Raw genomic sequence first — 24,855 nt, forward strand, 5'->3', positions numbered from 1 at the left:
CACTTTTTCCGAAACTTTTAATTGAAGGAACGTTTATTGGGTTTAATTTGAAACATTAAAAGATGAAATATCTTTGCACAGCACTTTTAAAATCTGTGAAACGTGTAATTGAGAATGAGACTTAGCGCTGGACTCTGAGGCTGTTTGTGTCGGCTGTTTACCCGCCGCGTCCCGGTGTGAATGCTCCGGATTGAGCCTATCTGTCAGCCGCTTTCAGGACCGATGGTTTATGATACGAGCTGCTCAGATGAAAAATATAAGGCTGACATTTTCCAGACTTTTCACCATCATCTGACCGTAAACTAAATGAGTCGTGTGCTCAGATGCTCGTGTGAATTAGCTCATTGAAAATGAAACAGAGATGCATTTATCTAGAGTGCATGGTTTATGGCTGATGTAGCAGCTGGCTAAGTTCTTCCATTAAATTATTTTTCAAGGAATGATTCTCAGACTGCGACTCGGCTTGGACAGGTTCACAAATTGTGATACTTTCCGCTGCTACTGCTGCTTGTTTGAGCAGCTTCATTGAAAAGTGGCTCCTGCTGCCAGAAATGTTGTCCCACTTGAGCTGGACACAAACAGAAAATACGCTGCGAAAACCGGAGCTGGCAGAACCACTTCACCTGGAAACGGCTTTTCTCTCTTCACGACTTGAAGTGGCACTAGCTGCGTAAAACTATGTCCTTGTTTTATTTTTTTCTAGAAAATTTCTGATTTATTTTATTTTATTTTAGAAAACTTTGCTAGAAAACAAAATGCTTAGAAATATTGCTAGAAAATACTAAATTTTTTAATTTATCTGAGATTTTCTAGAAAAAAAACTTGGAAATTTTCTGTTTCAAAAATCAAATATTGAAAGAATTAGTCTCAAAAATGTTATAGAAAAAATTTTAATGTCTGAATTTCAAACATGGAATATGCTAGAAAAGAAAATAACATTTTCAAAAGTTGAAAATGTTTGACTTTTGAAAATCAAATTTCAATTTTTCTATAGAAAATTCCTCAGATAAATCACAAAATATGAGTTTTATTCTTGCAAATTTTTGATTTTTGAAACTTATTTTCTTGAAAAAATTTGGAAATTTCTGAGATTTTTGAGTAACTGTACTCTTTAAAAAAAAAAAAACAGCATGCCTTGCATTCAGCTGAATTACAATTGGTGTATTTTACAAAACTGCAATGGAAACACTTTTTTTGCATCAGGTGGTCATGTGATCAAGAACAGAAAGTTACCACTGGCGGAAAGATGAAGAAGACAGGAAGTGCTATGAGGATGATGATGTAATGTTTTTGTTTTTCCTTAAATGATTAATCGTAAACCAAACATAATCTTAAGTGACTTTAACTTCAGTTTATCTCATTCCACTAATCTGGTTTAATAATCCAAGTGAAAATATTTTTATCTCACTTCTGCTCTGTTTAGTTCAATAGGAATTGGTTGGGATTTTATCAAAACAGCTTAGTGGATACTATGAGGTTAAAGGAAAACGAATAAACACTTTAACTTTTTTAACTGATAAAGATCTGAAAAGTGTGGATTTGTTTTCAGCTCTGTGATTCCAGCTGCAGGAATTTTGGAGTTTTGTACATCTGCAAACTGAATTTACCACTTTTCTTGGACACAGCATGATGCTGCCACCACCATGTTTCACCACAGGGATGTTTCTGTTTGTTTCAGAGTTTGGCCTTGCCCTAGCAAACTTCTTCCATATTTTTAATGATATTTTTACTTCTACTGCCTCTTGTGTTTTATCTTGTTTTATTTGGTTAACCTAGTGGTTGTTGTAACGGCTTATACAAATAAATTTATTATTGCAGAGCGAGTCCCCTAAACAACTTGTATCAGTTTATCAATCTTAAAATCTCAACAATTTACATAAAGTTTGCGAATGCAGCTTGATGAACTGTAAAGAATTTGAAAGTTTCGACCTTTGGTTTTGTTTTTTTGAGCATTTGGTTTCTCCAGAATCTCCCGGGAGTATCGGCTCATCAGACCTACAGCCGTAAAGAATGAAAGTCTGATTTAACCAACAGGGGGCGTCTCCTCTCGCGTTCCGGCGCGATGGGAGGAGGAGGTATTGGGGATCTCCTCCTAGACAACAAACCCACATTGAAAGCGGGGCGCAGGGATTACCTCACGCTGCGTGCGGAGGATAAAACGGAGGCGGCGGCTTCGCTTCGGTGCTTTTCTGCAGCGGACGCCAGCGGAGCATCATGCCGAGCCGCGACGCGCGGAGCGCAGGAACTCAGCTGATCGATCAAATCCGCTCCCACTGATGTTTTCCTGCTCACAGGGAGTTTCATGATGGAAAAGTGATTTTTGAGGGATTCTGGACACGCAGTTTTGGAGACCGCCGGCGCGTAAAGTTGCCTCCTCTCCGCTCCGTGTGCGCGCTGATCCCGCGGCTCGCCATGGATCAGCCTCAGCAGTGCGCTGCCGTGTGTCTGCTGATGCTGTCTCTTGGACTCCTGATGGACAGAGCGATCTGTCAGCACTTTTTCCTTCTCCGCCCGATCCCCAGTGACAGTCTGCCGGTGGTGGATTTAAAGGAGGACCCAGATCCGGCCTTTGACCCCAAGGAGCGGGACCTTAACGAGACCGAGCTCCGGAGCATCCTGGGAGACTTTGACGGCCGCCTGCTGTCCGTGTCGCTCCCCGTGGAGGACAAACACTCCGGCTCCGACGAGTCGGATCACTTCGACATCCTAAAGGCGGGCGGAGTTCTGCCGAAGGAGATCCGGGCGGTGGACTTCGACGTGCAGATCGGCAAGAAACACAAGCCGAGCAAGAAGCTGAAGCGGCGGCTGCAGCAGTGGCTGTGGGCCTACACCTTCTGCCCGGTGGTCCACACCTGGACCGACCTCGGCTGCAGGTTCTGGCCTCGGTACGTCCGGGTCGGCGGCTGCGTCAGCAAAAGGTCGTGTTCCGTTCCGGAGGGGATGGTCTGCAGACCCGCCAACTCGACCCACCTGACGGTGCTGCGGTGGCGCTGCGTGCAGCGGAAGGGCGGGCTGAAATGCGCCTGGATCCCGGTGCAGTACCCGGTCATCACGGACTGCAAGTGTTCCTGCTCCAGCTAGGACTGCTGGGAACTCTAACTTATAAGCTCGGTCATTTTATCCTCTTTCTCCCCCCACCTGCACTACAGAGTGTAAGAATGTATTTCTGTACATGCGTGGCCAACTTCCTGTACAAAGTCAGTATTATTTGTAACCAGAGTCTACTTTATTTGTGCAGAATATTGCTTTTATATATTTTGTATTTATGGAGAAGTGGCGCACAGAGGCACGCACGGACTTTGTGTTGGACGAAGCGGATCAACCTCAGAGTTGAACTATTGATTATTGATACAGTCATGTTTTATCCTGTAAATTTGGGAAATGTACTATTTATTCTTTATATTCTTACAATAAAACGACACAGACATGATTATGAAATGACTTTTCCTTCATTTTCTCCATGCAGACTGATTGGAATCACCGAGCTCTGTGCGCATAAGGATAGCGCCAACTTTACGCACTCACTTTCAGCTTTGCGTATTTCTGGTGTAAATAAGTTTTTTCTGCTTTGCTTCTCATTAAACCGTTTTATCAAATCATCAACAATGAGGTCAGTTACTGCCTGCATCAGGCACCTTACAGGCTGATTACCTGGCAACAGCTGCGCTGAAATCTCCATGTGTTTCATCACAAACCCTCCTCCCATGAACAGCCCAGCAGGAGCAAAGCTGCTTCCTCCTCAAACAGGAAGAGACTCTAAAAAATGATCCTGCAGCATCACTTGGATGATCAATTGTCCTAGAAATGATGGTAATAAACGATATTATTATTATTTTGAGATCATTTTCAAGTAATATGATGATGATAATGGCATAAAAATGGGACATCATCCTCTCAAAGATCAACACATTTAAATTAGTTTAAAATCACTTAACACTGGAGCTGCAAGATATTTTAACAAAATGACCAAAAATAAAATAAAAACACACACATACAAGCAAAATTTTAAATAAAATGGATCATGAACCTTCATTTCTTACATTTCATTTAGGTTTCAGATTATATTTAACATCAATGCAGCCAGATTACATAACCATGATGAATTATTTCCAAATGTTTCCCATCAATGTGGCATTTAAACTATAAAACTATAAACTGAAATAAATGAAAACCCAGCTGGATAAGTGCAACGTTTTGATTTAATGTCAGCATTCACACTGCAAAACCACAACATCTGCAAATACCTTTTACACCTGAAATAAGAAAAAACAAACTTGGAATAACTTTCATTAAGATATAGGATCTTGTTTCAAGTCAATACTTCCTTAATATTGATGAAAAAGTTCTAGTTCCACTGGAAGATTAATTCACTTGTGGGAAAAATATCTTGTTATAAGTGAAATAATCTTGCAGTGGAACTAGAACTTTTTCATCAATATTAAAGAATTATTGACTTAAAACAAGCTGCTCTCTCTTGCTGAAACATAACCTGTAAGTCAGTTTTGATATTTACACTTTACACCAGACAAAAATAATTGGTAAAATTGTGTTTTTACAGTGCATTGTGTCAGCATCCTGCCTCCCGTTGCCATGGAAACGTTCTCCAGGTGTACTCTGGAGATCTGTTGTCCATCGCCTGTCGTCAGGTGACTTTCTGTCAGATTCGGTTCTTGAATCAATTTCTTCTGCTGAAACCGTTTCTGAGTGAAAACTGAAATCCTTCCCCAGCTTCAGTCCTGCTGCTGGGTTTGGGTCAGAGCTGACTGGGTTTTCTCATCGCTTAAAGAACAACAAACATCTTACTGTCTCACATTTAAAACCACGGCTTTAGATCTCTGCACACAAACAAAAAGTCCTGCCGTGTGAGTGTAAATAAAGCTCCGCATTGTCTCCTTAGCGGTGTGCAGCCGGGTCTCCGTCTCTGAGCCAGGCCCCTCCCTGCCGTCCTTCCAGGGTTTTAGTCGGGCAGACTGTGGGGCACCAGGGAGCCTGTGTTTTGTTTTAGTTGTGTTTAGTCCGTAATGATGCTCCTTAACCTCAGAGGCGGCTCTGCACGTACGCGCACAGCTGACAGATCCCTGAACTTGTCACCGGATTGTAACGTAAAGCTGAAGGTCGGTACAGTGAAGCCCAAACAAACAAAATGTAGAAACTAACAGCAGATGAACTCTGATGTTTCTGTTTATTTTTATAAATTTACATTGAGAGCACAATTACCTTTTGGCTTAAAACAAGGCTCTTCAACCTGCGGCTCCGGAGCCACAGGCGGCTCTTACTGACTTTGGCTGAATAATAAAGAGCTTACTAATATAAACAGAGAAAGATGGAATGTTAAACGCAACTTCCAGCAGCTTTTCAGATTTTCTTTATGAAATAATTGCACTTTACAAAAAACCCCAAAATCTTACAAAGTAATTTTCTTGTGAAAATATCTCTGTACACTTGAAATTAGACAAAATTAACTTAAAAGTAACTTTTCAACAAGAAATAAAAGATTGATTTAGACCAATAACTTCTTAATATTGATTTTAAAAAGTATTAGATCCTCTGACAGATTATTTCATCTATGATGAGGCATTCGTCTTTTCTCGTAAGCGGAAAAATCAAAATTTTTCGTAAATTTAAAGAAATTATTGATTTAAAACAAGCTCTACGTCTTGCAGAAATGCTAGTTGTAAGTTAGTTTTGTCTTGTTTCAAATGTACTAAGATATTTGAACTAGAAACTAAAATAAAAATACTTGGTAATATTTTGTTTTTGCAGTGCACAAAAATTTCTACTTCAATTTCAAGCGCTCTCAACTTATAAATTCATTATAAATATATAAACTTTAGTAGATTTTTTATAGCATTTTTGAAAAATATCAACATCCCACAGAAGAAAATGTATCTACCCACTTTATTGAAAAAACTTGTCTTTCTTTGTTTTAAAAGCTTGAAGCAGAAATAATAAGTGGACGAAAACATTTTCTGTTACAAGCAGTGTTTTTTTTTTTCTTTTTCAGAATATGTTGCATCTGCAGCTCTAAACAAATTTCACTGAGCTGGACTGAGAGCAAAACGGCTCCGTCAGTTACAAAGGTTACAGGCAGATGAAATAAACATGATTAATAAGTAAAAGGAGGTCAAAGTTGTTTCTGCTACAATCTGGTTATTCATCCATCACTTTCATTTCAATACAAAACTTTATTTGTTTCAGTAATTTAACTAACAGTTTATAAAAACTGTATTTATTCAGTTTCTGCTCCCAGTTTTTGGTCTGGGCTCCTTTTGCATGAATTGCTGCTTCAGCGCAGCATGGAGCAGAGCAGCCTGCGCTTCTGCTCAGGTGTTCAGGTTGCTTTGTTAGATGTCAACTGTTGCTTCTCTTGACCACAGTTTATGCTGTTGCCATGGTGATTACCGCAGGTATTGGTAGTTTTGGCAGTGATTCCTGGACCAAGTCCTGTCAGCAGCATGGAGTGCTCTAAAACATCCTGGCTGCTCTGAGTTCGGACTTGATGAAAACCAAGTTTTTTTCTTCCACAACCTCTTTTCCTTCCACTAAATTTACTTTACTTGGGGGCCAGCTGAATTGCTGCCATGATTGCAGCAGTATTCCCCATGTTTTTATTATTAACTTTTTTAAGTTGTAAACCAGAGTTAATTGAAATAAATGCTTGAAAAAAAAAAGAAATGCTTCCTATTTTCACAAACTCCCCTACAGTGAACATCCCTGCACCACTCAGCTCCTCCAGACTAGCGGCAGCAGCAATTAGGAAACACCTGCTGGAACTGGAAGTCTGCTGAGCTTATAATGCAAACTACTTCTCAGTCCAACGCTCCTAAGAACAGTTATAAACGGCGTAACGAGGAGCATTGTTGTGATGAGTCTCTGAAAGAGTCAGAGCTTCTTAAAGAGACAGAGACCCAATTTAAAGGCATCAGATTTCTTTTAAATCATGTTTATGTAGAGCATTTTTATAACTGAAGCTCCTTATATGAACATGGAGAATACATGAAATAAGTTTTGATATTCAGATCGAGATGCGTCTTGAAGAGTCGACATGGATCATCTGTAGGATGATAAAATATTAAGGGAATATTAGTCCATGGAGTTCTGGATGCCTCTTGACTCCGTACATCATATTTCATCTCTAAATGTCCTGAAGTCTCACAAATCCAACAGTCTTCAGCTCTTAATCAGCAGCCATCCATTACCTTAACGAGGCCTCGGTGTTTGAGCTTTTCCCGCTGATATTTTCCTCCCACCTCCCTAATCAGTCGTTTGCTCTTTGCAGATATTCTGAAGCCAGACCCTGATTCTTGATTAAATTCAGATACTTTCCTGATCAAAGCAAACCTCTCCCTGCTAGTCTAGCCAATGATTAAAACAGGAGTTATACGGATGATAAAAGTGGTTTAAATAAGTCTGACCTGCTCATTAATGAGTCGGAGGTTTGCTTTCCTTTGCTGTTTTTCCTCAGTTTGCAAAGCCAGGCAGAAAAGTGATGTTTATTCAGGAGAAATGACAAATTGCAAATAATCCTCCTAAACGGGACATGAAAGGATGTCCCGTAACGATCAGGTTTGAAAGCTTCAAACACAAACTCACTCCTCCTTTCTGACTGCGCCTCTGTAATAAAATGATGTGGAGTTTTGTGCTTTTCTGCGGTGATGAAAGAGAAGACGTTCTCTTTGATCTTGATAAAGCTGGAAGCTCAGAGACGGTATTGGCTGGCAAACAGAAACGGTGCCATTATGAGACGTTTCTCATATCAGATATATCCCTTAAACTCTAAATATAACGCGGCTGAGCTGAGTGAGAAGTTCAAAGACGACTTTCTGCTCTGCAGAGTTTGACCTGGATCCACCTGAGCGACTGGACTGTCCAGAAGAAAACCAGCTCTCACGTTAAAACAGCAGCTCTAATACTCATTCTAATTATTTTTTTTACATTATATTACTGATGTAGTTCTAATACCGGAACACAACAGTTTAATAATTTGCATTAATGGGAAGCAGTGGCTGATCTACACTGACAAAACTAGACAAAAAGTATTTTTGTCTAGTTTCTGGTGCACTTGAAAAAAGACTAAATGAATTTATAAGCAACTTAATTCCCTAATACAGATTTTAAAAGTAGTAGTTCCATTGGCAGATTATTAAATTTATAATAAGACTTAAAGAAAAGAAGCTCCAAAGAAAAGTCTGTGCATATCTTACACTTTTTTTGGTATTAGTTTTTAGTATTTTCTGCCAGTTTCATTATTTTTTACCAAACTTTATTTTATTTTCTGATTTAAATTCAGTTTAAAACAAATGTCATGGCTGCTGTGAAGCATTTTTTTTCACCTACTATATAAATAAACTTTGACTTGCCTTCAAAATAAGACAAAACTAACTTTAAAGTAACTTTTCAGCATGATGCAGGAGATGGCGTTAAGCCAATCATTTCTTAATTTTTAGTTCCACTGGTAGATTATTCCACTCCATTGGATCTGACTGAGTTTCAGCTGTTTTCCAGAGGAGGATAAACGTTTCAGTCTGAAGGTGGAGACAAACTCCAAAAGACGTGCAGCCAATTTTTCTTTTTCTTCCACTTCACAATTATGCAAGACTGCAGACATAAAGAAGATAAAAAGCTTATTTTCTGATTTCTGAAACCTGATTTTAAACAAAAAGTTTATTTGTTGTTGTTGCTTTTTGCATTTAATCTGATGCATTAAACCCCACATATCTTTTTTTCATGGAAATTAGAATTCTAGTTTCATTTTACAGTAACCAGCAGATTCCACAAACTGATCTGTTACTAAAAGCTCCTCTTCACTAGAACCGGACTCCTCTAATGACTGTCTGTCTGTCAGTAGGATCAAATCTAAGGACGTCCAGATGTCCATCTGAATGGAGACAGGTGTTGTGTCTCAGGGGGACGGCGAGCAGCTGTCTCTGCTGTTAACACGCCTCCCATATGAACCTGTCCCTCATTTTAAACTTTCTGTCTGCTTTGCCCTCTGAAGGAAAGTTTGACCCATTTTTCTGAGCGGTGAATCTTTACTTTGCTCCTCAGGTTTTCATACAAGCTGCTTCTTCCAGAAAACCTTTAATGTTTCTTTCTCTTCTAACATGATCATTTCTGCTCAGATTTGCTGTTTCTTTCTCAGCAGCTGCAAATCAAGCCCATATGATGACTCCTACACCACCGTGTTTATGACTAATGTGGTGTCATTTGTAAATAATGACACTTTTAATGCAAAATTGCACTAAAAGTTGCATTAAAAGACCATTAGGAGTGCAAACATTTAGCAGATTTCTGTTCAGTAAAATGTGAGTGGATCAGTGATCAAAGATTAAAAGATATTGGATCAAAGTGAACATGAGTAAAACTGAGAAATTAATGCCACTGAATGTAGAGAATTAAATAGTTTTAGGGCCTCTGTCACTTTAAATCCAAATAAGCTGCTGCTGGCCACACCCCCAACTCAACATTTACACTTTCACCTGAAAATGGATGCACAATTACACAACTGTACATCTTTGAAAAGCATTTGTGGAGCCTCCTGCACAACCAGCAAGTGGTTCTACATAGTAAGTCAACACTTGTCTTTTGCAGCAGCCATTGTACAGCGAATACAACGGGAAAACCTGCTGACAAAATGTGCTGGAGCTCAGCAGTGGTTGCTAGGTAACAATTTTACAGATGCCAAAATATCAATTTATCACCAAGAAGAGCCAAGTGTTTTTTAATCATGGGTTGTTTTTTTAGAAACATTTCCAAATGGAAGCACAATGATGCACAAAATGTGAATGTTGTATTATATTTCCCCTTTAAGGTTTGTGCCAATTAGTTTCAGGAATTGTTCTTGAGTTAATTTTAGAATTCACTCAGGCCTCTAATATCAATAAAAAATGCTTTTGTTACTTTGTTTCACCAACTAATCATGTTTGATGATTTATTTTGATTTCGGGGACTTTTTAGTTGCAGCATCTCATAACTTTAAGGTCCAAATATCTGTAGTCATCCACTGAACACCGTTTTACTTCTTCCCTTCTTTATGAAACTGTTTGTTTTATAATGTAGGCAACAACTTATCACCGTCAGCTCTACCATCTCTGCACCAATGACTTGATTTTGTTGCTTTTTCAGACTTTTGCCATTCGCTAAGAGTCGTTCCGTTTGCTGTTGAGGTGAAGGCGTCGTGTTTGTTGTTTTCCTGGTTTAGCTGTTTGGTTGAAACTTAAACATCCTGTAAGAAGTTTTATTTGCTTGGTGAAAGTTGCGGCTTCCCACTCATCAGATAATCAGAGGCTTTTTGAATCCTCTCCCTGCTGCTGATGTTCAAACGGAGGCGCTGACATGGAGTCCTTTTCCTTTCTTATTTCAGGTATTTCTTTCTTTTCAGGCTGTAAATTTCTTTGATTTGTAGGGGGAGGAATCTCAGTGTTTGATGTTCAGACCTCATTAATCGAAACCTCATCTGGTATGCAAGGTCAGACCTTACTTTGATGTGCATGGGGTGGCCCTGCCAAGTGGAGAGCAGCGAGGGCGTAGCTCGTTTACTTAAATTCACGAACCGTAGCAACCCTGACACATTTTGGCTTTTGCCCATCAACTACTGTGAACGACTGGGTAGATACGGGCGGCTCCAGGATGTACAAGAGTTTCACAGAAACTGATTTTAATGCTAATTATTTCTTCTGTTTCTTGGTGTCATGGGAACCTCTCTTCCTAATCTCAGTAAACAAGCACTAGTTAATATTTTTATTGTTTGGATTGAGAAGTTTTACACGGCAAAAACACTGAAGCTTAACTTTTATTTTTCTCTAGTTTCTACACTGAAAGTCAAAACTTCTCAGTGTGATCTGCGATCATGTTTTAAGTCAATAATTTCTTAATATGGATGAAAAAGTTACACTGGCAAATTTCTTCACCTAAAACACGACATTTTACCACTTTATAAGTGAAATGATCTGCACTTTTTTTCAAACCAATAGTCAATTCAATTTAAAAAAGTTATTTATTAAAGGAGACACACAGAAAATAACTACAGGATAAAATAGATAAATAGAAAGGTCAGTTTGTTTATGCAATTAATTGATTTTATTTACTTTTTACTTATTTTAAGTCAGTATTAAGAAATGATTGACTATAAGAACATATTTTAGTTTTGTCTTATTTCAACGGTAATGAGATATTTGCGATAGGAACTAATATTTTGTTTTGGTAGTGTGACCTTCTGCATCTTCACACTGCAAAAACACAAAATATTACCAAGTATTTTTGCTTAGTTCCTAATGCAAATATCTTAGTTTTGCCTTATTTGGAGTGAACTAACTTAGAAGGAACTTTCCAGCAAAGTTTAGGAACTTAATGTTGTAAAGTTTTCGTTCCATTGGTAGATTATTTTACTTAAAACGTAACATTTTTCCCATGCTAGAAGTGAAATAATCAATAACAAAATATTGAGAAATGATTGACTTAAAACAAGCTGCTATGAGTTAGTTTTGTCTTATTTCAAGCATGCTAAAGTATTTGAACTAGAGCTAAACCAAACCTACCAGGTGATCTTTGCAGTTTTTCAGTGTTCCTGTTGGTGTGTTTGTTGTGTGGGATAAAGAAACAGCCCCCTGTTTGCACCTTCTACAGGAATTCACTGCAATTACCTCCTGAGCGTCGTATGTAAATATGAAGCTGCGGGGCTCCAGCGGCAGGCCGGCGCTCCGAACCGGGCCTTTGTTCTACCTGGGCTCGGCTCCGCTGGCAGCTTCCTGCTCCAGTCTGTGCCCAACAAGCGGCGTGTGAGCCATCAATCACTCATTTCCAGCGTGTCCCTCTGTAATAAATCCCTCCCGCCCCATGGCACCTCCAGTGTGTTCAGGTTTATCTGCTCTTCGCTGCATGCCAGGCCTGGCTCTTCATCTCACACCACTGAACCAACGGGGCGATTATTAAGCCACTCTGTTCCTTCGGCTTTGATGGGACGGTAAGAAGCTGAAGACGTGGTTCCATGAGGTCTGAGGGATTCCCAGACTGATCACAAGATATCTGCAAATTGATTCCAGATTTGCTTCCTTTTTCTAGTAAGAATAACAAAAATAGACTTAACATTCCTCTGTGTTCGCTCAAGAACCATAAAACATGCCTAACAAATGAAAGTCCCATAAAATCAGAAATCCTTTTATAGTGAGTCATTCTCAGCTTTCATTTTTATTTAGATGTAAAACAAACAAGACAAGTAGATATGAAATTATCCAGAAGAACATTTGATGTATGCCTGCAACTGATGATTGTTTTTCTAATCGGCTACTCTATAATTCTCAAAGTGCTAATAAACAACTCCTCCAGGAAAACAGTTTATCAGCTGTTATCAGTGGCTAAGCTAACTAGCATGAGCATTCATGGCCGACTCCATTGTGGTGAACAAAGTAGAGTACATGAGCTTGATTGCCAGCGCTAGAACCCTCCTCCTGACTCCAATTGGTTGTTTTTAGCCTTTGTAGGCAGAGGAGACAGATTATCTCAACACGACAATTTTAAAATCATATTTTATAAAAGTTACACTCTGCAGCTTTGCCTGAATGCTGCCCAGGAAATGTAACTTTCCAGATGCCTCTCACAGCCAATTAGGAAACCAGTGAGGTCTAATCAGAAGTTAAATGAGAAACATTGAGTAGAGAAGAATCAGAGATGAAGTTCCAGAAGCAGGAGCCTGATCCAGATCCAGCGCTCCGCAGGGTGGAAGGTTACCGGGAGGAAAAGCCCTGCGGCAGAACCAGGCTGGCGTCTGCCTGCTGCTGCCTGAGCGCTGTGGTTCTGTCACATAATTGCATTCTGTCAAGGTGCTGCACAAACACGCCACATAAACACCATGATGCAGAATTAAAGCTAATATCTGGGATGAATTTCCAGCTTTTCTCAGCCGTTCAAAACAAGAACCTGAAGTTCTGACGGCTTGGATTAAAGCTCCCAATCAGGAATTAAGATTAATGTCAAATATATTTTCAGTTATTGTTTTTCATAATAGTTTGAGTAGGCTGCTCCTCCTAAAACCACAAATTGTTGGTTTTATGTTTCTGTTTGCATATGAATTACAAACAAGCTGCAACGTGTTAATTAGAGAGAATTACTCCTCTTTTTCTTCTCTTCTGTATATTCAACCTATGGAACATGCAGCCTTTGATTAACAGGAGTTTAACCCAAACTACAGGGAAACGTGTTGCTGCTTTTCACTAAATATGTGGCTTGAATTTGCGCCGCCGTGTGTCTGGTGTCGCTGTTTGAAGCTTCTGCGTCTCGGGTCAGACTCTCGGGGAGAGCTGAAGCAGCGCGGCGCTGGAGAACGGGAGATTTATCACCTGGAAAGAAGGGCTGCAAGTCTGGAGAGTGGGTTTCCACTTCAGCCTAATTCACTGTGAAGTGCTTTAGACACACAGGTTTGGGAAGATGGATGGAGGAGCCAGGCTTTTGTTTTCCACATGACCGGCTCTTCCCTGCCTCCCGATCTGGGATCAGATCCTCTGGAAGACGTTCACACAGTTCATGTTCAGCTTGTTTCGAAATTTTAACCCTGAGATAAAATACAAGTCTGGAATGAATTCATATCTTACTGCTGTTTAAACGCTGCAGCTGAAAACCAAACACAAAATCTTAACAAGTAGTTTTGGTCTAGTTTCTAACGCAAACATGTTGGTATGAAATAAGACTAAAATAACTTACAAATAACTGTCCAGCCCGATTTATTGTATGTAATATGATGCATGAGTTTTCTCTACAGGATTTTTAGCAGGCATATGAATATTATAACATGGTTTTACTTACACATTTTTAATTGAGTCTGTAAGTAACATATTTCATTTAATTTAGATAAAGGGTTGCATTAAGTAAGTTTTTCACTTCCTTTTGCTCCTTTTCAAACAGAAAAGTTGTTGAAAACAAATTATTTTGTTCTTGGCTTTGTAAGTACATGTTTTCTCTGTCCTACTGATGTTTTGTTTTCTTGTTTTTAAAAACTAAAATTAAAAACTAAAATAAATCAAATCAGGATTGGAGATTGTTTCAAGTAAATAATTCCTTAATATTGATGAAAAGGTATTTCTCCTATTGGCAGATTATTTCACCTAACTCAAAATATGCTCCCATATCTTGCTGATAATTTACTTGTAAGTTAGTTTTGTCTTATTTCACTCAACTTTTTTGAGCATTATTATGTAGTTTTATTTCTTGAATTTTGGTTCGGTTTGAAGGCGTATGTGAACACCGAGCAGACCAGAGACCGCTCCAAAAGCAGGAAGTGGACTACAGCACAAGGTATTCTGGGTAAATGCAACCGAAACAAACATGCTAGCAGAAGTAACGGCTTGATAGAAGAGAAATCCCACAAACACTAAAACTCCACTTTTGTTTCCATTTTATAAAAAAGGAAGTTGCGCTCAGTGTCTTCTTCAGAGGTTTTTGTGTTGTTTCCTTCAGTGGTTTTTGGTGCAGCGCCCCCACAGCTGAGGAGGGAAAATGTCCCGAAATGAACTGAGTTTACCAGAATATCAGGTGTGAAAACAGTTTGGGAATATTTTCTGATTGATGAGCAGCAGCGGATGCTTCTGATGGAAAGGTCGAACAAGAAGCTGTTGTAAAATCAAATCATCTGGTGTGTGAAGTTAAAGCAGCAGCATGACTGGGAGCAAGTGGAGGAATGCTGCAGGATGTGAGAACAGGGATGAATTATGCAGCGCGGCTCAACGCAGGAGACACATCAGGAACCAGCGGGAATCCTGAGGATTCCTGCTCAGGTTGAAACTTTCCCTGTCAGCTGTTCTCGGCCAGGACCCAAACAGAGAGGCTGTGTCTTCAGAGCTACAATGGCAGCCATCATAAAACTCATTCAGGCCGTGTTGGTCCTGTAAACATAATCTGCAGTGTGTTAATTACAAGCCGGCGCCTCTGGAGCAGCAGCCTGCTCTCCTTCCTGAACAACGCAGCTCCGGCCCTGGAAACGAGCTTTTCGCCCTGCTGGGTGTCCTGTTTGAACGGGCCGCTTTAAACAAATTAAGAGCCAGTCAGATGCTGTTTGTGTGACCCCTCTCTCCTCAGGGTGGGAGTAGCATGGTGGGGGGAGGCAACCAGAGCTCTTGTGTTGTTTACTGTCATTCATGTGGAGGTCTGAGGGTTTGTGTGTTTAGCACACACACGACAATCAGAGAAGAAGAAGAAAAAGAAGAAGAAGCTCCTGTAGAACGGAGACGCCGCCGGTGCAGAGCAGCATGGAGTCATCAATCATTCTCCAAAAAAAACAAAACCCAGGATCATCTTGAATAGAAATGTTTCTGCTTTATGTTTCATTTAAAAAAATATCTAAAAAGCATCTAAAAGTTAAAGGTTTGAATAGATTCGTTAAAAAAGCGGTTCCTCTTAATTTTTATTCATTTGGAGAGGTTTGTTTTTTATATTTTGGGAAACGTGCATTTTGAGTTGTTAAGCTGACAAATTTTTGGAATTTTTAAAATGTTTTTAGCTTTTCTGTGCATTTCAACTGCAATATTACAAAATAAATGGACTAAATCAAATCAACTTAGGTTAAATTTAACTTTAAATCTGTCATTAAAATTGTGCAGTTATTTTTCACTTTTCTTTATCAAAAGCAACAAAAGTTTTTTAACATTTGTATGGAGGGCAGAAAGTGCCACCATCCAACTAAAAACGTGTTTCTTATTCTTAATCAGTATTTATTACTTTTTAAATGTTAAAAATACTAAACTAGATCATTAAGTGTATTTTTTGTAAATTATTTATTAGAGCCTAACATCTGATTGGTTAACCTGCTTACAGCTAATAAAACAACATTTTGCATCACATTACTTTGATAAATACATTTAATTCACACATGCTTTTCATATTTACATTTTATAAGTCGTTTTATAGTTAAGTATCTGTATTTAATTTTATTTAAATGACTACATAAAACAGTGCTTTTTGCCCTGAACTCAGGTTCGTTCGCTGGGAAAACGAAAGTTATGTTTTATGGACGGATTCCCAGAGTTCCTTTGGTTTTTCAGGAAATCCGACCTTCCTGTTTGCTTGTGAGGACCTAATTGAGAACCGTCCTCCTTTGTCCGCCTCGCTCACTGTAAACCCAGCGGACGCGGTTCTGTCAGTGAACCCGTCTCCCTGATTTTGTTATTCTGTTATTGTGTAATGGTTTCCAAAGGTTGATGGATGGCTCCTCTGCAGGTCTCCCTGAGGAGTGAAAAGCTCTATCTGGACATTAATCTACTGCTGTGAGACAGACACGCTTGTTTAGCCGGCACAAAGCCCAGTAAGCTGTTGTCTCTGAGAAAAAGCTGCCCGTCTCCAGAGCCACTGGAGGCAGCGATGGCTGGAGCCAGAGTAATGACCTGTGAAATTCAGCGATAGAGCTGTCCTGTTGCACACAGGTCCTCCGGCTCCGGGCCTTGTTCACAGCCTGCTGCTGATTTATCCGAGCGCCCCTCCTGGTGCCACGGGCTTTACGGGACTTTTCCGTGGGTTGAGTAAAGCTCTCCAGACTCTGGAGAAAATAATCAAGCTTTTGTGGAAGCTCAGCGTTAGAATAATGTAAATAAAGTTGACTTTTGTCTTTCTTCCTGCTATTAAGATGCAAATAGAGCAGTTTGGGTCACATTCCCGGTTTTATCCCATCGAGCATCATGGAAACGGCTCCAAATATTGACTCTGCTTTGTCTGGTGAATTAGTCAATATTTTCTCTCCACCTCAATCAGATCAGGATGTGAGGCTGAAAGTCGAGGCTTGGCGCCTTTGATGGAGGTAAGGAGAGGAGCTGTGTCTTCCCCAGGGCAGATTATACGAGGATCAGAAGGCCAAACTTCCCGCTGGCCCCCTAAGTCTGGAAGATACAGTTTGACTTTGTTACCACAGCTTCACAGCAGAGGCAGAAACGTCCTGATTCCTGCCCCGTGGGTGTGAAAAGAAACTCCTCGGTGGGAGAGAAAATGGCTTTCATGTCAGAAGCTGCTTTGTTCAATAACTCCTCACACTGTTGACTCTTTCTTTTCCTGTTTATGTGAGAATTTACAGGTAAAAATCGGATTTAGAACAAGCAAATGCTGATAACCTGCTGGGTTTTCTTTCATATAAATGCCAATTTGATTTCGTCCAAGACAGAAAATGTTTTATATTCTTGATACGTGTTTTTATTATTCCTACAAAGCTTGAAGGATTTGGTGTCATTTGTTAGCAGCTTCTTTTCCAGGGAAAATTTAATGTAAATTTACTGAGAATGTATTGAAACAATAGAGGGAATCTGAAGTTTTATTGGCCTTTTTAAAGCCCAGAACTAAATTTGACATTTTGTTGAATCACCTGAATAAAGATGGCTGATGCTCTCCAACCAATGAAAAGACTGAATGCTGAATCTGAATAAGGTGTTTCAAGAAAAGGCCTGCAAACTTCTACATCAAATAATGTTTGTAGACTTTATTTTTTAATTTCCTCACACTGTTGATCATCATTTCAAAGCATTCAGCCAGAACAGACGATAGTTTACTGTCTTGGTTTAGTGTGTTTGCTACAAAACATCTAAATCTATGAAATCTGGACTGACTGAAGCTGAGATCCCAAAAGTCACTTATTAGCTTATTCAGACTTTTAAAAATAAACCTTTAAAGGAAGCGTTTACTTCCAGTTTTCTGAAACACTTTCAGAAAACCTTTGCTTCATGGTACAATCTGGACGATTTGTGTCAAATGTGACTAGAGCTCCTCAGAAGGTGATACAAGCGTGAAAGTTTGACTCTCGTTCAGTTTTCCAGGTAGTTCAACGATGGCAGGAAACGGCTCCTGCGCCTGGATGACATCAGACACCGTGACCAATCAATAAGTCCTCTCTCTGCCTGGTTGTCCTTCAGGTGTCGGCGCATTTCGGTGCGAAGGAGGCGGAGTCCGTCTGGCGTAATAAAAGAAATCTGGGGGGAAAAAGTGACAGATGTGGACACCCGTGCCAGTGAGAAAAGTGAGAGTGGGACTGTCAGACATGTCGACTCCGGCGCGGTGATGGATGGAGAGTGAGGTAAGATGGATGACATCGTCTGTCTGAGGCCGTGTTGTCATAGCGGAGGACTGCCGCTTGTCTGAACCTCTCAATATCAGAGAGCAAACTGGAGTTTGTTTACTCTGCTCCAGTGGAGTGATTTAGAAGGAGGGTGAGGGAGACGCGGGTGTAAGGTATGTTCGCTGGAGGGCCGGGTCGGGTTTCCAAACATTCCCTTTGAAATCGAATAGCAACTATTTCTGCTGTTTGAAACCAAACAGTTTGGTTACAGTGATTGGAAGAGGAAGGAGTCAGACAAACGAGATAAAGGTGCAGTGATATTATTTTTCACATTATTTTAACATAACACCATAATTATCGAGCAGAATCTGGAAAACAAACGTCATCCTCCCTACTTCTGCAGTATTTAGAGGGGAAAGGTCGAGTCTGCTGCTAAAAATCATCTGGAAGTCCAGTAAGTTTGGACAGTTTGATGCAAAGACAGAAAGACGTCACCAATGGAGGAGCAACTGTTGCTGCCCATCAATCTGGGAAGGGTTATGAGGTCATTTTCAAAACGCTGAGAAAAATGATAAAACTCCTCAGAAGCTCCTCATAGACCAGTGTTTCTCAACCTGTTTGGGGCCAGCGCCCCCCCAGCCCTTATCCAGGTCCCTCACCGCCCCCCACTAAAGAATTTGTAGGCTACTTTGCACTGACTATTATTTTATTATTAATATTACTAGCACTATTGTAGATGTTTTGATTTTTATGCTTGTTTCTGTATTTATCATCAAAAATAATTTCACAAAGAACAAAAAAGCAATGGGAATAGAAATTTTCACAGGTCTCTACGAAAAATGTAATGAACATTCAACTTAAAATCGGTAGGCCAACAGCAGCCAATCAGAGTGTAAAGATAAACTTTACAGTGTAAAGTTTATCTTTACACTGTAAAGGTAAACAGTGGGATTTTAAATACGCCCCCCAAAGGAATCCCACCTTTTGTAAAAATTTCCACCAGCTTCCCCTGCCGTCCTCTGAACGCCCCCTGGGGGGCGGTACCGCCCACGTTGAGAACCGCTATCCTAGACTGTTAATGTGGTAAACATTCAAGCTAATGACGGAACAATTAGAAATGATCTCATCTGGAAGAGTTAAAACTGATCAGGTTCACAAAGCTCCATGTGAATGAAGAACAGCTTCGGGAGGAATGGAAGCACAGTGGCGGAGGAGTCATGCTGTGGGCTGGTTTTACAGCCACGTGGACAACTCGGTCATGGAGTTGACTACAAACTGCAGTCTGAGTCCATCTGTACAACTGCAGGAGTTCAGTCCAAACTGCATCTTCAGTTACTCCAAACAAAGCAGCTAATCTGAAACAAAGAAATGAATTAATGGCCTATTCAAAGTCCACATCTTAACTTAACTAAGTGCTTTCTGTAAATTTCTCTATATATGTTTCTGTGTCTGTTTCTTTCTATCTCTGGCTTTGTCTTCCTCTACCTCTCTCTAATTCTGTCTTTTTCTCTTTATCTCTCTCTGTCTATTTCTGTCTCTCTTTCTTTATAACTCTCTACATATCTATGTATTAAAATCCCGACACAGTGGAACCTCATGTATTCCCCAGGTCAGTTTGTAGAGCTTGGTATCATCCTGGCTCTGACCGGGGTGTACTTTCTTTTCGACCTGACTGCCTGTCATCAGATCAAACTGCCTTCATGTTGATGTATTTGGCTGTTTTCTCATCCTTCTTATTAATGTATCACCATCTCCAGGAGTCTGATGTCAAACAAAAAGACGTTCCAGAAGGAAAATAAAACTAAAAAAAAAAGTTTCTCCTGATGAAGAAATCTGCAGAATAACACGTTTTAGATTTGCTTTGGTATGACTGAAGATGGATTTGTCTGGTTTATTCACCCAGGTGCATCGATGAGGTTCAGTTTTAGGGTCATTTCTAACCTCTGAGGCCCGTTGACCTTCGTCTGTCTGTCTGTCTGTCTGTCTGTCTGTCTGTCTGTGTGTCTGTGTGTGTGTGTGTGTGTGTGTGTGTGTGTGTGTGTGTGTTGGGTTTGGGGGATCAGGAGTGTATTACACTGTCACACTGTTCATACTGTTTATGCATACCAGGCCACTGTGAGTGCCTCTTTGTCGCGTAAGTGTTTACTTGAATTTATTTCGGGAGAGCTGCACATGACTGGGACAGGGATCTCTATAAATTATGGAACAGAGCGCTTTGTGTAATGATAACTTCTGTCAGGTCCTCAGGCTGTGTGACAGTGTTGTTAGGATTGTGTAAATACTGCGGTGGTGAAAGAGGGAAAGGGGCGTCTGTGGCCTGAAAGGTGCTGCTCGGTTTCCTCCGGAGCCAAGCAGGAAACAATGCAGGACTAATCTGCCCTTCTGTTATTCCAGATTATCGATGACATTCCTATCATTTTGTCTGTGTGGAGGGAAAGTTCAACTTAGTCATGACCAACATTTTAACACCGTCTGTTGACAAAACCCTGTAGTTAATGCTCAAAAGCCAAACTCTGTCATTATATTTAATTCAGCCTCATTCTTTTTCGCCAAATAATGCCCCAAAATCTTTTAGAAACGTTTTAATGCTGACTCGTTTGGTGTTACTGGAAGCTGATCCAGCCTTTGATACAACTGATCACAACACATTGATCGATTGGGAAACTGTTTGTATCAAACTGAGCTAAACAAAAATCAGATGTGAGGTTCCTCAAGGCTCTGTTCTCTGGCCACTTATGATCCCAGTAGCACAGATTATTACGGTTTACTGTTTGCCATATATATATCGCCATTTTCAGAAAATTTTATTATAAATAGGTGAGGCATGTTGGATTAAAAACACTTCTTAAAAATAATCTTTAAGAAGATATTAAAGATTTTTATGTTTTAATGTTCTAATTTTATATGTTAAGTTTTCATTACTTGTAAATGGAAAATAAATAAAGTTAACAGAAAATAAGGCTGTCAAATGAATCTATATAATGTGTTTCACTTAGTGACAAAGTTCCTGAAATAAATTATTTTTTCATATTATTCTAATTAGTTGAATTTGTCAGAGGAGATTCGACTGAACTTGTGAGATAGTAGAAGATGTGTAACATGTACGCTGATGAGACAACTTTATATTTCTGTAACTAAAGTCACCATTTTGGACCCAAAACGTTAAAAAAGGTCAGAGGTCATGAATGAAGTAGACTAAATACATGAGAGCAGCTAAAACACTTTGGCTCTGTTTTGGTCTTTGGAATAAATTGAACATTTTGTTCACACAGTGAAGTAGCTCGACTTTTAGCCTAAACATCTAAGGACAAGGAGGTTATTTTACCAACTGGACAGTTTGAAAACGGAGAAAACCAGCTGCTATAATCAGCAGCAGAACGCTCCACTGATGAAGGTAAGAACAGAAAAATATCTGATTTTAAATCAATGGTCATTTATTTTGCTTTGCCAGGTGTGTTTTCTGGCGGCATGCAGACGTTTTGACTTTTTGTGGCGGCAGCAGTTTGCAGCTCAGGAAGGATAGAAACTGGTCTTAAAACTTGTAGCTTAAAGATTTTTAACTTGTTCAACAGGTTGATTATAAATGATTTAAATTAGATGACCAATATTTACTCTGTGGTCACTTCTATGGTGATCGGTTGGAAACTGCACAGTCAAATCACATGAAGACCTGAAGGAAAGAAAAAGAGGCTGTCTGGAGAATCATAAATGTTCAAATCTACATTTATTCTGAGAGAGAGAGAGAGAGAGAGAGAGAGAGAGAGAGAGAGAGAGAGTGTTCCTTTACACTGTTCTCAGTGAAATTATTGTATCTTATTTTGTAGGGAAGCACTACAGTGTAACATCTAAATTGTGTATAAAAACTTTTTTCTGTCTGTAGCATCAAGTGTAAGGGCGCCATCTAGTGGCGGTTTAATGAACAATTAAATATTGGATTTATATGAAGCTGACTGATGAACTTACCTTTATCAGTTTTTACACTTTTTGAAGTTGAATTAGTGAAATTCTTGTCTACACTGTAAAAAGTCCCCTTTCAAAAACAAGAAAAAAAAGTACAAAAATAGGGTATAATTTTCTTAAAATAAGAATAATTAAAATAATTAAAAATTATTATAAGTAATATTTTCTTAATATCAAGCTTTTATATCTTACTGAGATAATTAAGTACAAAAACACTTAAAATAAGAAAAATATTCTAGCATAAACCCCTCTTGGTGAGAAAAAATATCTTGTCAGAAAGAAAACAAGAAAAATCTCCTTAATTTAAGATATTTAATCTTACTAAGATTTCCGTTTTTGCAGTGTACTCTTAGCAACAATAAGATTTTGTTTACTATTTCTTCATAAATTGAAGAAAAGTTCAGATTTTCAGTAAATGTTGATGGATATTTACTCAAATACATAAGAAAGTAAAAACCGTTCTCATTAAACTGTATTCATCAGTAAAGAGTCTCCATGTACATCACCTGGTCACATAAAAGTTTAGATTACTTTTATTTATTCATTATTATTTCTTGATTACAGCTAAAGAAAACATGGCATTTAATATCAAAACAATAAAAAATAATCCAAATATGGATCTCATAAAAAATGGTTAAACGTTTTGAAATGTTACTTTTAATCTGACAAATGAGCCTCATCAGATATTCATATTTATTCAATATTACTGTAGTTTTTGGCAGACACTTGAAAAGATGCTTTCAGGGCATTTCTATATGGAGCCAATTAATTCCACATTGATCGGAATATATAAATATGTATTTGGATATATATGGATACACACACACACACACACACACACACACACACACACACACACACACACACACACACACACACACACACAGGTTTCTATTCTGGAATATGGCTTCTAGAAAAATCTTTCTTCCTTTCTAGGAAGAAGTGCAATAATCTCCAGGCAGGAAGAGGCATTCTCTCTCAAACTGCTAAAAAAAACCCCCAAAAAAAACATTTAATTGAAGAAAATAATCTCCTTGTGAATGAAAACAAACAAACACTGAGGTCATTTGTTCTGTTTATTAGTCAAGTTTCACAAGGCTTGATGGTAAAATAAATAGGTCACAAACAGAAAACGAACCCCATCTAGATGGACATGTGGCAGTTCATGGCTTAATGTTAATATCTGTAAAAAAGTAGATGCCAGAAAAGTAAAAAAGCGAGTTGCGTCAGCCTCCCAGCTGGTGGAATAACATCATAGCTTTGCTCTAAATGAAAGAATAAAGCAGAACTAAACCATTCAAATGCTTTCAATCAGGCGTGCAACATTTGTTTCTCCCAGCAGGACCCGCCTCCCTCATGTCACCGGAGTACAAATAAGAAAATCAAACAGGTTTCGGCTCCATGCAATGCTCTGGGGTCCTCCCTGCATTCAGCTACCTGAAACCGCAGCTATCTTTAGGGTAAAAGAACGGCTCAGTCTGCAGGCGAGTTGAGTCGCTGCTTTGTTGCTGAACTCCTCCCCCGGGAGCAGAAAGCGGCGCACATGGCTGCCGTTTCTTTCCCTTTACATCAGATAAAGACCCTAAAGACCCAGATTCTGTTTTCCTCCCTCTGGCCTGAAACACCTGCATCAGGGTGGAATAAAACTAGAACCGTTTTAGAACTAGAGATGCACCGAAAACAAAGTAAATTTCCACCAAAAATTTTCTAGAAAAATAAGAAAATTTCTGAGTTTGAAACGTCAAACATTTTCTAAAAAAAAATCGAATATTTAGATTAATCTAAAAAGTTGGACTTCTTAACTTTTGAAACTAATACAACCTAATCAGTTGTATCAAAATTAGTGTATTTCGCAAAACTGCAATGGAAACACTTTTTTTTACATCACACACTGTGATCAACCGGATGTTACTACTGAAGGAAAAGAGGTGGAAGACGACAGGAAGTAGCAGGATGATGGCAATGACGTATCATGTGAACGAACTTATTCACACAAAGTGTGTTTTTTCAACATTAGCAGAATATTTTTGTAATGGAAACGCAGCTGGTTACCGTACAGGACATCTTATACTGCTGTCTTAAACTGTTTTTATAAACATTTGAAAAAATGCATTTTTTTTCTCAAATTCAAATTTCAACATGTTTTTCTGCTCATTATCCCGTCTGCATGTTAAAACTCTGCAGAAAAGGACAGAGGTGCAGACGTCCTCCAGTCAGAGACTCTGTGAACACAGATACTGTATCTGACTTCCTGCATGTTAACAGAACCTGTGGTGATGCTGCAAACGGTTCAGCCCAGTCAGAGCTGTGCTGAGGCAACAGTGATGGATTACAGAGCTGAAGATACGTCTGACTGCAGAAACAAAAACGGATAAGTTACAAAACATTCACATTTAAGAGTTGATGTTGACTAAAACTGCCTCAGGAAAGATGGATTTGAAATAATGAAAATAATCTCACTCCTGTTTATGACCACTGCTAATTATTTCTGATTGAAACATTCTGATCACATTTATAATAAAACTGAACTAAATGAGCTAAACAGTTAATTTGCTAACTAAATATTTGGTTCAGCTAAACACTGAGCTATTTTACTAATCTCAAAGCTAAATATTTAGCTTGATGTACTGGTATATAACAATAATCCAGCTTTCTGAGTTTCTTTGTGCTGGTCAGAGTTTTAAAATTGGACTCTAACATTTTGGCTCAGCCTTGTTCCGATTGGCTAAATCTACCTGAAACTTGATACCAATTCAAATACTACTGCTAATAACCTCTGAATTTAACATTAAAATGAAACTAAAGCGAACCGTCCCTTTAAGGCTGGGACTAATGATCACATGACCCTGTAGCTCAATACGACCAGCAGGTTGTTT

General features: G+C 39.1%; 1 protein-coding gene and 1 long non-coding RNA gene across 2 annotated transcripts in view; both read left to right on the forward strand.

The window, feature by feature from the left end:
* LOC106943503 (uncharacterized) overlaps positions 1–24,278 on the forward strand; it is a 60,578-nt gene extending 36,300 nt beyond the window's left edge. Inside the window, exons 2-3 of the long non-coding RNA XR_001423932.1 lie at positions 17,877–18,037; positions 24,245–24,278. This is a non-coding gene — a long non-coding RNA (uncharacterized LOC106943503). The remainder of the gene's footprint in view (positions 1–17,876; positions 18,038–24,244) is intronic.
* On the forward strand, positions 1,790–3,438 carry nog1 (noggin 1). Its single transcript, XM_015026804.1, has one exon. The coding sequence runs from the start codon at positions 2,413–2,415 to the stop codon at positions 3,079–3,081; it is 669 nt and encodes a 222-aa protein (XP_014882290.1). The 5' UTR covers positions 1,790–2,412; the 3' UTR covers positions 3,082–3,438.
* Positions 24,279–24,855: the final 577 nt, after the last annotated feature.

This window comes from Poecilia latipinna, unplaced genomic scaffold, assembly GCF_001443285.1.
Source record: "Poecilia latipinna isolate Pla-1442-1.1 unplaced genomic scaffold, P_latipinna-1.0 Scaffold99, whole genome shotgun sequence".
Taxonomy (NCBI): Eukaryota; Metazoa; Chordata; class Actinopteri; order Cyprinodontiformes; family Poeciliidae; genus Poecilia; species Poecilia latipinna.

Bases quoted from the DNA above. Each gene is read 5' to 3' on its own strand.
- nog1 (XM_015026804.1), top strand. From the start codon at position 2,413: ATGGATCAGCCTCAGCAGTGCGCTGCCGTGTGTCTGCTGATGCTGTCT.